This window comes from Onychomys torridus, chromosome 13 (assembly GCF_903995425.1).
Source record: "Onychomys torridus chromosome 13, mOncTor1.1, whole genome shotgun sequence".
Classification (NCBI taxonomy): domain Eukaryota; kingdom Metazoa; phylum Chordata; class Mammalia; order Rodentia; family Cricetidae; genus Onychomys; species Onychomys torridus.
Genome location: NC_050455.1, coordinates 74,479,826 through 74,496,590, shown reverse-complemented (window position 1 = coordinate 74,496,590; position 16,765 = coordinate 74,479,826). Strand labels below are relative to the sequence as shown.

The 16,765-nt window shown below is 41.5% G+C and overlaps 1 protein-coding gene across 6 annotated transcripts in view; it reads right to left on the bottom strand.

The window, feature by feature from the left end:
* Neto1 (neuropilin and tolloid like 1) overlaps window positions 1-14,610 on the bottom strand; it is a 117,662-nt gene extending 103,052 nt beyond the window's left edge. For 3 of the 6 annotated variants that reach the window (XM_036204341.1, XM_036204343.1, XM_036204347.1), the window contains exons 1-4: window positions 13,185-14,403; window positions 11,130-11,183; window positions 10,695-10,832; window positions 3,618-3,866 (exon numbers count right to left, since the gene is read on the bottom strand). In XM_036204341.1, the coding sequence (XP_036060234.1) occupies window positions 3,618-3,866; window positions 10,695-10,832; window positions 11,130-11,183; window positions 13,185-13,212 (469 nt within the window). In that variant the 5' untranslated portion in view covers window positions 13,213-14,403. Of the gene's footprint in view, window positions 1-3,617; window positions 3,867-10,694; window positions 10,833-11,129; window positions 11,184-13,184; window positions 14,408-14,441 lie in introns of those variants that run through there. The other 3 variants (XM_036204342.1, XM_036204346.1, XM_036204345.1) reach the window with 3 other exon arrangements.
* Between the last annotated feature and the right edge of the window lie 2,155 nt (window positions 14,611-16,765).

Sequence of the window (16,765 nt, the reverse complement as noted above, 5' to 3'; positions counted from 1 at the left end):
GGTTAACTGATTTTCAGACATCACTGTGAATTCTAAAGCCTAGACACTAGGGCCAGCAGGAGGCTACAGATGAAAGGGCTATTTATTTTATTTTTGAAGTGATTAGAAAAGAAAGTCAGACACTCAGATCTTAGGAAACAGAAACAATTTTGGAGCTGAGTGAAGACGCAAAGTAGCAAAGTAGCAAGGAAAATATGGAAGCAGGAAGCCAGAAAGAAGGGAGAGGACAGGAGAAAGAGCCAATGGGAGTTTGAGTTCTGAAGCAGCCCCAGAAAACTTCATCCACATTTTAGAGATGAAACACCAACTACCCTAGCTCAGTGTTGTTAAATGTATCAATTATGAAACTCAGCCTCAAAACAGGCTGCTCAAAGATTTCCCATGCATGTAATCCCCTGTCGGTAGTCTGAATATACAGGTATGGCTGCACCTAGGAAACATTGCACTCTGTGATCCTAAAAGCTGAACTGAAAATGTATCCATTTGTATACCTATTAATGTGCTATGCCTAGGTATATTCACATATGACTTATTGTATAACAGACATAAATGTGTACACACACACACACACACACACACACACATCTTGTTAGCTTGGCAAATGTGATTCACTCCTAATAAATAAATATGCACTCAGTTCAGTGTATGGAAACCAAGATTTTCAGACTTCAGTATTAAAATTCAGATTTTTAGATTGTAGTGCACAAGTCACCTGACCTTCCTGTGGTTATGTCTTCCTGGATATATTTTATCGTTATCATCACAAATAACTACAACTCCTCCTATAGTAGCTTGGGCCCAAGTAAGTAATCTAACAAAAAACGATATGACACAAGGACTAATTTTTCATATTTTGGTGCATACACAAACATCACAAAGAGCAGAGATGGAATGTGTACTTTGAAATTGTCCAGGACATTTGTTTTCCCAATAACATCAAAATATCCTTATTTTAGAGAACATATGATCTGATTCATTTCTAATGATTTATTCATTTTCATTTCATGTGCAATGACATTTTGTCTGCATGTATGTCTGGATAAGGGTGTCAGACACCCTGGAACTGGAGCTACAAATAGTTGTGAGATACCATGTGGGTGCTGGGAATTGAACCTGGGACCTCTGGAAGAGCAGCCAGTGCTCTTAACCACCACACTGAGCCATGTCTCCAGCCCTGAGCTGATCCACTTGTAAAAAAAAAATCTGGCTATGGGACAATTGAGATCTTTCAAATAACATTCAAAAAACTCAAATTTGTGGTTTACTTATACTCAAACAATTCTGAACAATACTATCTTTATTATAAAATAATGTAGTAAAAGATAAAACATTGTAGATTATGTCTAAGGTAAATGGCATGAAAAATAAAAAAAATAAAACCATACCTGGAGACCTTGCTTGGTCTTAAAGTTGGTGTCCCCCCACCAACTCCCAACTGACCAAGATTCTAGTTCTAGAGATGATGAGTTGACCCTTCTGCTTCATTCTGGTTCTACTTTGGTGGCAGGATGACTTAAATACAGTACTTTATACCTAAAATCATGAAATCAACCTGAGGATCTCTTCCTTCCTCAGTTTCCCCAGCTCACCATGTAAGTCAAACTACCAAATAAAATTTAAAGCTAAATGACAGCTAAGGCAGATAAGCTCAGGTCTGAAATGCTGTCTGAGCATTCACAAAGCCCTGCCCTCTGCCGATTCCCACACTGGCTCTGTTTCCTCAGCTACACCCTTTTATGGAAAGAGCTGCTGATTGCTTTGCTACAGTGGCAAGGGCTTTGGTGATGTATCTTCTGATATCATAAAAACAATGCAGCCCCCCTTCTTATGGTCCTACTGTCTCTCCTATGCCAATAGCTGATTCTCTTTTGCATTTACCCTCATTTATCCAGTAATGACAGAAACCTAAGTCCATTGTTAACTCATTCCAGTTTTCTGAGATTTTTTTTTCCTGAGGTGCCTTCTGACTGAGTTCCCCTGATGATAAAATATTGTTTCAGACAGAAAGGATGGAGCTCCAACTAACACTTAGGTCCCACTATGACTTCTAAAACCCAGGGTTAAGAGAGAGGTGCCACCACTTATGTTATGCCAGAAAAAGCTAGCAGTGTGAAGGACATTGCTGTTGGTAAAAGGTTCTGACTGATGTCACAATCTTTAGGAGAGGATACTTTGAAACCCTAGACATAATGTTCACAATCAACAAACTCATAATGCAAATACACTTATAAAACCCTTCCTCATGTAAACATTTTTAGTTATAGGTTATATTCAAAATTGTCAGTTACCCCCCCAAAAAACACATTTAAATATACAGCACAAATAATATACTAGATAAAATAGAATACATGCTCATATCTTTTTGAAACATGCCAAATTAGTTGCATTAGGCTCATAAAATATCCATGGTTTCTATGTGCAGTCTAAATTTAATAAAAAGTAATCATTAACTATTATAATATTTAAGGTTAATCCATATGATACATTTAATATCTGAATTATTTAACAAACACTATATGACATAATGTAACCAATCCTAAATTATATGTCAATTATCTTCATAGTTATGAACTTTTTGTTCAACAAAGCCCTACTTATATTCAGTTTCTATGTATGTAATTATTTTCTTTTGGGTTAGTGGGCATTAAGGCCAGAACATCTCTTAAGCTAGGTAAACACCCTACCACTGAGCTACCCTCCAGTATTATACTTCTACAACATGAGATCATAGCTTCAAAGATTTTTCCCTATATTCCATGATATCATAACTTCAAAGATTTTCCCTATATTCCATGTTTCTTGTTGCCTATTGTAACTAGAGCAAAACAACACATACAAAGTGAGAAGCCTATCACCACATGTAAGTTACATGTTGTGTGTAATTTGAATGATTTTCTTCAACTAGAAAAAATGGCTTCAGTTCACCAAGTATCCATCAATATGTATGGAATGATTTGTGGGTTTAAGAATATGATAATATGTATTTGTAGTAATGAAGATTACTTTGCATAAAATGAGCCAGTCAACATCGCAGAAATATTTAAATTTTAAGTATTTGGTGAAAATTGACATGAGATGAATAATTTTATGATTACTAACTCCCACAGGCCTCAGTTTTCTTTTCCTCAAACCTCTGAAATATTTCCATGTTGTTTAAATAAATTAGGCTATTGTATAGAAGGATACATTTCTCTCCAAAATAATAATTTTGGAAACAAATATATTTTCATTTTCAAGTCCTTAAAATCATTTTGATGGATATATTTTATTGTATTACAATTGTCTTTTCAAGTTTAGTGAGATCCTACCTATAACTGATTTCCATATTATAAATTGCGTCTCAAATTACACATTTCAATACAACAGAAGTCAATTCAATTGTGTTTCTGATGACCACATAGAGTTCTGATTCATTTCTTGCCTACTTAATGGTAGCTAAGATTCAAGATTTTTTTCAGAATTTGTGAAGCATAAAGAAAGTGGGTTATAGATTGGATTTTAAAGCATAACTTGAAATTTCACTGAAAAACGTTAACATCTTAAGAAAGATTTGTACTATGAAAATAGAGAGGTAAAAGGAGGGGGTAAGAAAAAATTGAAAACAAGCTTCTACTTACCAGGTGTGAAATTATATCGTGCTGAAAATCCCATCGACTCCAGCTCGCCATCAGCAAAAAATTTAATCCACAGAAATCTTCCACTAGATTTTATTACAGGTGGATTCTGTTGTCCACAAAACCTTCCAATTATTGGAGAAAAGCCAAAAGGTCCATCTCGAACTTCAATATGATCAAATTTGCACTCCCAAGATGGTTCAATTGAGTATTTTTCATCAAAGTAGAGTTCAATGCACTGCCTTGGGGCAGCTGTAGAAAACAAAAGACAGATTGTATGGAGAAAGCAGGTTCTTAAATCTTGAGGCTGATTCTATATCAGGTTCTATTTGTATATTGTTCAATAGAAGTCTGTAGAAGAGTTACATGGAAATACAAAGAAAGGAGATGCTTAGCAGTCTAGAGATATTTTCATTAAAGAACACCTAAAAGTTGGCTTTTAAAACTGATGGCTTTGCACAAAATGCTATTGTAACACGAAATGACTAACATGGAGCCAACACCAGGTTAGCAATGCTGTTTGTTAACTCATGTTAGAAGGTGGAGGGTGGGTGGAGGGTATAGTTCTCTTTTTCCTTATAAACTCCAGTGTTCAGCTTTAATGCCAGAAAGCACTCAGGAATTATCCTCCAGGCAGTTACGAAACCACTCAAGTAGTTACAACCAGGTGTCTTGATGAGATCCAAGTGCATATACAAGGTAATGGCCGTAGAAATCCAGTGTGATTTCACCATTCTCAACTTGAACTTCAGTAGTAGTCTTGCCAGCTGAATGATAGACTAGTGCACTTGACAGATAAAGGCCTTGAGGAAGTCCTACTGTCATGACTTCATCACTTCAGAGCCCTCAAACTCAAGGCACTTGGCGAACATCTTGTTTCCTAACACATCATGCCCTCTGCAGCTGGAGTACACTTGTTTTGCTCACTCTCTTCCCTGTCTAGACAACTACAGTCTAACCCTCTTTATTGAGGGAGGGTTTCATTTGCTTGTTTCCTACCATTTGCTTTCGTTTCACTTTTTTCTGGGCAGGTGATTGACATCAGGGACTGACATATGATAAGAGAATGCTCCACAACTAAGCCACAACTCCAGCTCTCCTAGACACTCTTGTTTAGAGGAAATCTTCTCTCAGTCTGTTCATTAAAGACAAGAACCTCATTTACCTTCTTTTCCTGGTACTTAAGCACAATATACACCATTGTGTATTTTTTCAATATTATTTTGAGTGAATTAAAAATTAGTTTGCCTTCATCATGTTTCTATAGCTCTCTGAAAAACAGGAGAGTCTGATGAGCCTAGAAACTATGTAAGTCACCATACTAGTACATATTTTATAGTCTGTCACACTGTTTCCTTTCATAGCCAAAACAGTAGTAATGGCAATTCCTGTTAGACTCATCCAGGATATCCATAACGCACATAACATTGTCTGAAATACCAGTACACAGGCCAGGAACCACTGCTTCCTAGAAGCCTCTGAGAAGAGATTCCTTGCTACCTGACCTTCTGCATGGACTAACTCTTCCAAAAATTTTGGTACAGTAAAACTTGCTGCCTGTGTGATCAGTAACCATTCTGAATGTCTGCTATCTTGCTCTATTGTTTCTTAAGTGTATATTGATCACCATCATTGATCACCTAAAAAATTAAACTTGTACATTCATGGATGCCAATGATTTATATAAAATGGACATATGCGATAACTTAGAAATGGAGACTTTTGTAATAAAATACAAACTTACTGTTATCCAAGTCTAAAATTAAAAATCAATAGCAACGATGTCAGCTTATGTTTAAAGATTTTTCTCCAAAATAGTTTTAATCCTTATAAACATTCCTGACTCTTTGCCTACTGAAAAGAGAAATTAACAACTCAGGCCACATTTTTATCTGACATTAGTATATATTACAAAGGTTAACAGAGAGAGGAGGTATGACAGAGTTGAGAGAATTTCCATTAAATGCTTAAAACTTTTGAATTGAAAAATATTTTTACAACTATTTGAGAAATCATGTTTTCTACCCAGCTTATTACTCTACAAATATAAAGATAAGTGTTTAAGAACTGTTTATAAACATAACATTAAATGTATTACTTGAGTTCCTTATTACTCTACACTGTAAGCTCGCTTGCACACCTGCTCTTTAATAAGTTAGAGGTAGATTTAAGAGAACATAAACTACTTCAACAATTCAGGCATTTCTTCCTTCCTTCCTTCCTTCCTTCCTTCCTTCCTTCCTTCCTTCCTTCCTTCCTTCCGTTCTCTCTCTCTCTCTCTCTCTCTCTCTCTCTCTCTCTCTCTCTCTCTCTCTCTCTCTCTTTCTCTCTCTCTTCCTTTTTTATTTTTATTTTTTTGAGACAGGGTTTCTCTGTGTAACAGTTCTTGTTTGCCCTGGAACTCACACACTTTGCTGACCAGGCTGGCCTTGAACTCACTACCTCTGCCTCTGGCAGAGTGCTGTGATTAAAGGCATGTGCCAACATCTCCTGGCTCTGGGCATTTTTTAAGCTACAAATACTATATGGCTAAGGAAAGAAAAAAGCCAAAAGTACTGTCTTGTGCTATTTTACTTAGCATTCAGTGTATCATCTATCAACATATGTTCACCTATATCCTCTACCAGGAAATAAAGAGCCATCCTGTGTAAAAAATATACTTATTCTTATCTTCATTTTTCTTGTGGATAGAGTACCAACATGGACAAATGCACCACTTTTTTCTAGCAGCATGCCCTGTAGAATATGTTACACATGCACAGTTGATTTTCCTTTCATCTAGCATGCTGAAATTAACTACCCATAAGCCCATGTAAGAAAGTTTCATGAGCTAAATTTTAGAAAATACCAAATAACTTGTTAAAAAGTGAACACTACCCAGAATTGTTATCATAGATGCACAAATTGGTGGTTGCAGTGTAGGTTAAATGAATCTGTCAGGGTCTAGCTTCATAAACTCATTTTTTCTTCATCTTCAACTTGTTATGTTCACAGACTCTTTCGTTCTCCTTCCCCCAGCTGATGTTCAGCTGACACTCAAGTTTCTTCAGATTTCCATAGCTCTCAGCCTCTTGGGATACGCTGCCCATGTAAACTCACTTGATATACATGCCATGTACCTCCCTAAGCAGAAGGACTGCTGATACCATCTGAAATCCATGAAAGGATATTGCTTTTCATGACTGTGAGCTTACCTGTTTTTTTTTTAACCACACCTTGTCTTATCTTAACCAACAAGGCCATTGATCTATCTCTCTCAGCTTTGTTTCTTGTTGCTATTATACAATAGTCTGGCAGAAGCAACAGAATGAGAAAATGTTTAAATCACAATTCCAAGTTAAATCCCTCATTGTGGGAGAACATCAAGGCAGTAGGAACCAGAAGCAATGAGTGACATTATACCCACAGGAGCAGAGAGCATAAACTAACCGCTCTTTCCTTTTACAGTTGAGAGCCACACTAAGAAACAATGCCCTCTAAACAGTTCAAGCTAAACAACTGTCTCATTTATCCAGAGGGCCTAGTCCAGTACCATGGCAGTTCCTTAGCTATTGGTCCACAGTTCATGTGTTTCTGCTAGTTTGGTTAGTTGTCTCTGTACTTTTTCCAATCATGGTTTCATGTCTCTTGCTCGTAGAATCCCTTCTCTCTCTCCTTGATTGGACTCCTGGAGCTCTGCCTGGGACTTGACCATGGATCTCTGCTTCTGCTTCCATCAGTTACTGGATGAGGGTTCCATCATGGTTCATGAGCTGGCTTTTTGGAACCTAGTGCCTATGGTAAGATACTTTGCAGCCTTGGTTCAGGAAGAAGGAACTTGGACCTGCCTCAACTGAATATACCAGGCTCTGTTGACTCCCCATGGGAGACCTTGCCTTGGAGAAGGTGGGAATGGGGGTGGGGTGGGTGGGAAGGCTTGGGGGTAGGAGGAGGGAGGACAGAGGAACATGGGTCTTGTCACCTCAGTTTACCCAGCTGTGAAAATCCCTCACAGATATATCCACAAACTAACCTCACCTAGACAATCCTTCATTGAGACTATCTTCTAGGAATTCTACATTGGGTCAGCAATCTAAAAAAATGCTCTTTCTCTACTTTAAATTAATCTATTTTCTACCGATCAAATGGTTTTTTCTAGAGATAAATATGTATAATTTTCCTCATTAACAAACAAACAAAAAACCCCCGCCAGTTTATTGTGCCTTCCCACACCCTGCCCTCTAAGTACTGTCTTCCCTCAATCTTCTACTGACTGGGAGGTGGTTCGCTGTGCTCATCCTAAAGTCATAAGCAGACTCTTGATTGCTTCATACAATAAACACATATGTGTGTTTGCCTCATTTTTTTCTTGTAACAACTGTCACTTGGAAAACCACTGATTCTTGAATCTCATCTACACCAGCTCCATAACATCCCTCCTGATTCCCTGATCAGCTAAAGCTCCTTCTGAAAGCCCTTCAGGTCTCCCTGTTTGTTTCATTCCCCATATGTTATGCCCCGGAAACATCGCCAGCCTCTCTTTATTCATGTTACTCCAATAAACTGGATGTTGCTGAAATATAGTGGAATGATTTCAACATCAGATGGTGCCTGAACCTCTACTTCAAAAGAAATTGGCATTCTAGGGAAATCCCAAGACATTTTTAATGAGTTGAAATATTAGTGTTCTAAATGTCTCCTTCTGATATTTTTATTCATATGAAATATTCACTAACAATTTCTGTATTTATATCCTATAAATATGAAGAATCAGCATAGATCTCTCCATCAAACTAAAATTCCACACATTTATTCTCTCCAGGAGCTACCAATAAAAATGCCAACATTGACCACATCAATGTTTCATAAATCCTGTTCTACCCTTTCCCACCCAATCATTTGAATCTCAGTTTCTTGAAGACATTTTGTTTCCTCCGTTGGCTCTGTTACCCCTGCCAATATCTTTTGTTCAGGTTTTCTCTGTTTCATTTGGCTGTTTTCAGTAGCTCTTTGGTTGGCATTCTTTTCCTTCAGTTACTTTCCTACTAAAGTCTCACCTCATTACTTCCCTGAATTCTTTCAGTGATATTTCATTGCCTACAATTAACTTGTGAATGTCTATAGGTTTGACTCCTAGACTACAGATCCCCTTTTTAGGATCATATCTCTCCTACCCATTCCTCTCTTCACCTGTGTAGAAGGCCAGGTATCACCAGCTTACCACTTCTCTGCACTTTAGTACAAGATGTTCTGTAAAAAATAAAACTACCACCTGGATACACATGAACAGTGAAGGACAACATCATAGTTCTCTTTTCTTTTTCCTGCTCCAGTAATCCTAGGTAAACCTCAAAGCCCCTGATTAGCTCAAACTTCCTAGCCACATTGACAGCATCATAAGGCTAGTATCTTGAAATTTTTGTGCAATGCTTGATAGCAAATCCTAAAAATGTCACTATAACATCATTTTAATGTATGAAGTATCTACAGATGACACCAAAACAATACTAACAGTAAAGAGAGTTTCTGCTCATTTTCTCATTTTATTTTGCCCTTGATATAAATACAACTATATAAAAACTATCACATTCAAGGCTAGCAGTACTTGTAAAGGCACCAAAGTAATACACAAGAAAGCAGAACTCATGGGAAATATGTCCTGTATTGCTTTCAAATATGAGTATTTTTAGTTTCAGCAAGATGTTTAATTTCTATATGCCTCCATTTCCTAATTACCAAAATGAAGACATCTTCCTATGAGTAAATATTTTTGGTAAATAGTAAGTTCTTCAGAAGTAGCAAGGAGGTGGTGGTACATGCCTTTAATCCCAGCACTCAGGAGGCAGAGGCAGGTGGATCTCTGTGAGTTCAAGGCCAGCCTGATATACAGAACATGTCCCAGGACAGGCTGCAAAGCTACACAGAGAAATGCTGTCTCAAAAAGAAAAAAAAAATCTTCAAAAGTTTATAATATATTATTTTAACACATATAATTAATATCTAATACACTTGATTAGAAAATAATAGCTGATTTCAAACAAGAAACTCAATGTTTTCATCTTCTAGAGATCCAAACTGCCAGATGTCTGTTTGAGTTGGTTTGTTTTATCCTTTAAACGTCAAACTTTATGTAGTTTAGGTTATTTTTGATAAAAGTTCCTACATTATGCAATGCAAGAGGAAGAGGAATATTCCTAACTTATGGATGAAAATAACAATAAAAAATCATTTCTAAACAGGCTCTCTCAAAATCAGAGAAACAGAACCCAGAGGGTTTTGTTGTTGTTTTGCTTTGCTTTGTTTTATTTATTTATTTTTGAAAGATCTACCCTGTGGTCACAACCCTGGTTTATGGAGAGACACTATGCAGTCACAATTTTCTGTTACCATAACTTAGTCTGTAGGTGTACTGTCATAGAGGGTACAAAGTTCTGGGTTATTTGGAACTAACACTTAAAATGTAGCCTTCCTTCACCACTGGGAGACATGCACACATATTTTAAAAGCTTTCTCTATATTTAACAGAGAGGTGTCTCAAGGTTAAAAGAAATGGAAACTATTCAGGAGGGTGAATCTTTTTAAAAGTACTTTTTGTCCTTCAGGTTAGAAAAACAGATGAGAGCTCCGTAAGTTAGAACCTTGGCTGACCTGAAAATATGATCATCTCACTTACAAAATACACAAAAAAATTTTAAATGCCATTCAAATTAATGTTTAGAAAACACAATTGCTGATACAACTTTGCCATTCACATGGTTCTCTGTTTCTTCATAGTACTGAAGAAAACAGTAACAAGCCTATCAACTAGTATGATTAATAAACCAGTAAAATATTAGTTTTCAGAATGTCACAAATTGACATAGCACGTCAACTGCAGAATAATTCTGTTGTTTCAGATTGCTGAAAAGGAAGCTTTTAGGTTGTATGGTAGTTTCATTACTAGATATTTGTGTGTTCATAACTAATTTCTAATAATCTCAGAAATCAGCCTGATTCTGGGTTCACAGTTATTTTGTAATGTCTGTTCAACATCACACGTGCAGGGCCTGAGAAGTCCAGGCTGTGGCTTGTCTCCCTGGCCTGGTACCTCCCTGTTCTTACCTTCTATGATGTAGACACACTCTCGGTCAGGGGGGTACTTGCTGGGGTAATTGGGAGAGGTAAAGACACCACCCTCTGCATGCTTTGTCCAAGTTCCACACTGCACTGACTTCTGTGTTTCTGAGGTGATTTGTTTTTCTATAAAATAAAACACATTTTTTAAAAGAACCATCATCTAATATTTTATAACACCAAACATAGAGAGTATATTCTCATAATGTCCATTAGTAAATTAATTTCAAGATAGTCTTTTAGTCAAGGCCAGCCTATTATACACTCTATGAGATGTCCAGCTATTCTGGAATGGGTATGGGAAAATAGGAAAATGCAAAATAATTAGACATCTCCATTAGCTTTTTTTTAATCAACAACAATAAAAAAAACAAACAAAACAAACAAACAAACAAACAAAAACAATGAAAAACCAAAACACACCTGTTCCTTTCTTGGTTGCTCCAGAGGAATGGAGGATGATTAAACTTGCTATAACTGAAACAGAAAAAGAACAAGTATAAATTTAAAATTCACAACCAAAATGACCAAACCTTGTAAAATCATAAGAGAAGTTACAGGTAAGATGATACCAAAATAGAATAATTTAATCATTGTTAATCCTTACAAAGGTGAATCAGAACTTCGGAAATCTAATTCAAAATGTTCTAAGTAAAATGTGGGACTCTCATAAAGAAGTACTTCCTATTCAGAGTCAATGAGACCCAAACTCTTCAAAGCTATAAACAATGTTACACTCTGCAAATGTTACACAGATTGCCAGGAGGTCTCCAGGTCTCTCTGCAGCAAAGGACCCCTTGCTAAGAGCTCTGTCAGCTTCTGTAGAGAGGAAGGGAGAAGGGAAGAGCCAAATCTCCATGGTCCACCCTAACATATTGCCAATAAGCTTTGAATGTAGAATGTAAAACAGTCTGCAAAACCTATGACAGGTGGGGCGGGAGTACAAGAGAAAACAGATCAAAGTGGATTGGTCTGGCATTGAAACAGAACTCCCGGGAAGGTTTTGTTTATTTGTTTGATTGTTTGTGCTAGTTTAGTTTTTGCTTTTTTTTTTTTTTTTTTTTTTAAAAAACTAATCCAATTACCCACTAGCTCTGTGTGTGACATTCTCCTGCTGCAAAATTCATCATTTCTAGCCTGAACTGTGATTCTAAACTGGCTATCATCCAGTACCAGACAACATTTTTGCAAAAGGGGCTTTCTAGAAGCATCCATGGAGTCAGTTCAGGGTCAGAGACTCTGCTCTGCCACTGAACAGTAAGTCTGCAATGCTGTGAGGATCTAAACTTCTCTGTACTTCTTCCTTCACTCAGAAATGTCAAGAGAAACCTGAAACTAGAAAAGTGTTAAAAATGCATCTGGTCTTGGTAATAACTGACATTTTTTTCAAGTGAAACCATTTTGATTATTTATTTTGACTAATTACATAAAAGCTCTTCCTTTGCACATTTCCACCTGAAACTAATTTAGGGGGAGGAAGTAAGGGCATCAACCAACCATCTTACCTAACGCACATCTTTATTCTCAGAAAAATTATCTGAGTCTTGACATTAAGTTTCCAGTAATTATAAACTGCACTACTTTATACTTCGGCCAGGTCATCCATCTACTCCTAAGATTCAAAGACTGGTTTTGTGTGTGTGTGTGTGTGTGTGTGTGTGTGTGTAGATCTTTCCTAACTTGCTGTAATTCTGTAACTCCCTCCCCCACCACAGGCACAAAGATTCTCCAGGCATATCAGTGTGTACATTTGGCCTTTTTACTCTGTTTTTCCTATTTTGATGGAATCGCACAGAGGACCTGTACGATGCTGAACTCGTGGACTGAGAAGATCTAACAGAGTGGCACACATTTAGCCCACCAGTCCTTGCTTCATAATATGACATTCCCACCACACATTTCCTGGCATTGCCTTTAACGACTGACTTCTGAACCTGTGTGCCTCCACTCCTCTGCATCTCACCCCCACCCTTTACCACACTCTGAAGCAGAATTAGAGCTTTAGAGGCAGAGGCTGGGATGTACTGTACCCTAAACCCCTGGGTTCAGGTGTGCACCAGCTTACCTGAGGAATAGAAGGTGGGCCCGTGAACCGCTGAGCCCCACAAAGGAGAATTATTCCTTCTTACCCCGCAAAGATCAACCCTGCTACCTCCCTGTGTCAACCTACATCCTCTCAGGGGCCCAGCATCTCCTGCACGTGTCTACTTTTTAACTACATGCTCCCCCGGACCACCCAGAGATCCTGCCTACGAGAAACGGTTTTCCCTGACCAACTCTGAGGTCCAGCGCCACTCTGTGCACCGCCCCCGCCAGGCTGTATGATGCTGCAGTACTGAAAGTTTACATCTGCCCCAGACTCCCAGGGACTGCGGGGTCTGGTTGGAGTGGTTGGCAGGGCTTTTCCCAGCGCATGGGGCCAAGAGGCGAGGTGGCAGCGCCCCGGGAGTCGACTGGCACTGCTGGAGAGGTACTCACTGTGAAACAAACTGCGTCCATAGATCATGTCTGTGCGTTACACCAGAGGCTCCGATCTCCACTAATTCCATTTAGAGACGGGGAGACTTCGTGGGTAGGCAGAGGATGGAGTCCAGAGATTTTAAATATGCAAACCACGGGCAAAATACGGTGGGGGGAAAGCGAGAGAGGAAAGAAAGCGATCGCGATCGGAACTGTTCTATCTTCCGCCCTTGGCTGGCTCTCGCCCTCCTTTGCTCTCTCACCGCCTCGAAGCCAGCATCTCCACCATGACGCTCTCATCACACCCGGGCGCCGACCGCCACCATCAGCACTGCCGCCGGCAGCACCCTCCTCCTCTGCATCATCGCCGCCGCCGCAGCTGTCAGGAGGACGCGGCGGGCAGTCGGCGCGCGGGCGGCGGCAGGCGCGGGGCGAGCCCCGGGGCGCCCAAAGCCGGGACCCGATCTGGACCGGGTGGCAGAAGGCGCAAGGCGGGGACCGGTCCCGACCGACGGCAGCAACTGGGAGGGCGACAGCGAAGGCGGCGGCAGGGGCTTGCTCAGTCGCCAGTCTCATCAACCAGGAGCACCAGGTCCGAGCAGCGTCGCCGAGAGGATGTCCAGCCGCAGCCCTCCTCTCTCCAGCCTTTGGGGGTCTTCTGCTGAGGCATTGAAGACAGGAGGCAGGGGTCCGTCATGGGCTCGGCAGGCTGCGCGCCACCTCTGCGATCTTGCAAGAAAAGGAACCTGAGGGTGGGCGTCTGGGGGCGGGGGAGGACTCAAGGGTGGTGGAGGGGAACACGGGGGTGGCTAAAGGGGGAGGGGAAGGGAGGGAGAGGAAGATCAGGAATATGGCAGAGTTACCAAGTGAGCGCCTTAGTCATAGCTCTGGGTTGCATGACCCTCCAGGAAGCCCAAAGCCTGGGTGAGACTGGGCAGCTGAGCACCGCTGGTGCCCCCAGGGCTGGTGCGAGGCGCAATGGGGCGGCGGCGACAGCAAGGACATCACAGCGGCTTGGTTCGTGGGGGAGGGGGAGGGGGTGAGGACCAGGCTGGGCTCCTTCCCTCAGCCAGCTCTGGCAGAAGGGTCTAGAGGAGCTTCGCAAATTCCCCACTGCATCTCAGTGGAGGACGAAAGGCGTGGAAGGGGGAGGGGCCATCCTGGGAAAATGCCCCTTCGAGTTTGGGTTACCACTTTTTAAAGATGTGAAACGACTGCCTCCCGTCCCTCCAATTGGAGCTTTCTAGTCCCCTCTTTAGAGGGTGAAGACTTCACCTTTTAGCAGCTGGTCTAAGATTGGAAGCCTGGCGCTGGAAGAGAAAGGAAAGCGGTAAAAGTTTCACGATTAATCACAGGAGGAGATCCTTACGCGAATCCTACCAAACTGCTCCTGCAAAGACGCGGCCCCTTGAAATGTATCTTTCTCGGAAAAATACTCAAAACCGTCCAAAAGCAAACACGGATCACCCCACCCCAATATACACAAACGCGCGCGCTGCTCGTCAAACTCAGAGGAGAGAGGAGCTGGTGGAAAAGCAGCAGGAAGAACCCTAATTTTTAAAAATGCAAATAGATGAATGTGAAATCACAGTAAAAACGAGGCAGCGCCATGAGGTGGGGTGGGGTGGCGGGGACTGAAACTGGCAGCATTGGGCAGTCCCTCCTCCCCTGACAGTACAGCACCTCCTTCCACCTCTGCCCAGAAGCTCCTGGATCACACACTGACTCCCAGGCCTCTTCTGACCCTGCCTGTGCAGACCACAGCGGTGTGAGCTGGACCTCCGGGGTGCAGCCCCAGGGAGTGAATGACCCTCTCGAGCCTGCAGCACTACCTGGCAGACTGCGCCCCAGCTGGGGATCACAGTAGTAAGAAAAGGGAGGGTGGAAAGAGTCAGTGTGGCAGACAGAAAATGTAAACGTGAGGCTGCAAAGACAGGGTCTCTTCAGAGAAGGCCAGGAAAGGCCTTGGAAAGAGCCTGAAGAGCGCTCCAGAACCAGAGCTATAGCCACGCACCTGCTGCTGAGGCTGTAGCTGCCCCTGTGGTTGTGTGGGTGTCTGCCGAGTGGGCGTGTATGCAGTGATCCTGTCCACAGGTTCTCATAGTGGAGCTGGAGAAAGTGAGGTGAGGCTCGCGGGGTGAGAAATAATGAGTGACTCCAGTCTAGAGGGAATTGGCACTCAAATGCAAGCCTTTGGTTCCTGGATATTCAGGACTGCAAGTCTTGAATGGTGGGGTAAAGAGAGTAAACAGGGCCCGTTTAGACTAGGTGACCAGATGTAGCCAAGGAGGCAAGAGAATTAGAGAGAGAATTAGAGCAAACGGGCAAGAAGAGAGAGAAAAAAAAGGGAAGGAAGACGGTAGGAGGGAAGGAGGGAAAGGAGGGGGACAGAGAAGGGAGGGGAGTAGAGAGGGAAGAGGGGTGGGAGGAGAGGAAAGGAAAGGACGGAGGGAGGGAGAGAGGGAGAGAGGGAGAGAGAGAGAGAGAGAGAGAGAGAGAGAGAGAGAGAGAGAGAGAGAGAGAGAGAGAGAGAATCTGAATTGGAGGAGAGAACACTGTTCCTCCTAAAGGAAACTAATTTCTCTTGAAGTCAGGCAGGCCTGCGAGAGGAGCTATGAGCTTGGAAAAGGGAAAGCTGTGCTCATGGATGCTGCTGAACTGGTGAGTCTCACACTTAGTTGCAGGTGGACCCTGTGGAATGTCCTGTGCGAAGTTCTGTGACCCACACATGATTCTAGTGCCAACAGGGGGTGAGGTGGGAATGAGGGTGGGGAAAACAGATTAGAGGCAGTGGAAGCTGGGAAGAAGTCCCCCAACTGTGAGGAAGGAAAAGAGATGTTCCAACAGTCAGGAGCATGACAAAGAATGACTGAAACCAGCTTACTGGGAAAAGAGTCACCTTTAAGCAGAGGGTGGGCCTCTTGACAAATGGCTGGTTGCTTGAGGTGAAAGTTGGATTTGGGAATTCTTAGGAGGAGATGGCTGTCTTTAGTCAGATCCACAATGTGCCATGTTTATACAATGACAAATTCTCCAAAGAAACTGTGGCAAACATTTGAAGTAGTTTTACAGAAGATTTCACTGCATTTTCAACTGCTGATTGAATACAGGAAAAAAGTTCTGTTTGCATACTAAACTCCCACTTCAAGTACCCTGCTCTTTCCTATTTGTCCAGTTTGTTTGCCTAGTCAGATTGTCCTTGTATCAGAAAGTAGGGTGCACTGCATGACTATACATCTAAAGGCCGCGACAGTAAATTCAGAGAGGAAATCCCAGGAAAGGGAGGGGCAGAGAAGAGAGGGCCAGGGTGCCCAAGAGTTACCTACCCAAGCCTCTGTTGTCAAGTTCTCATAGTAGCCTGCCTAGTGTTCAGTATCAAGGGTACCTGTGGGCAGTGCCTGAGGCTGATAGTCTTTGCATCAGCTCTGCTCTAGGTGCTGAAGGAAAGAGTACATACTTCTGACCCCTCCACCACCAGGGTCCCTCCACTGGGACTGCAGATGTCCAAGTAATTACTCTGCTCTCCTAAGGCTCCCAGGCTGCAGGGGTTTCTCTTTCTTTGACCCCATTCTATTTCCTTCTGCCCTCATACAGACATG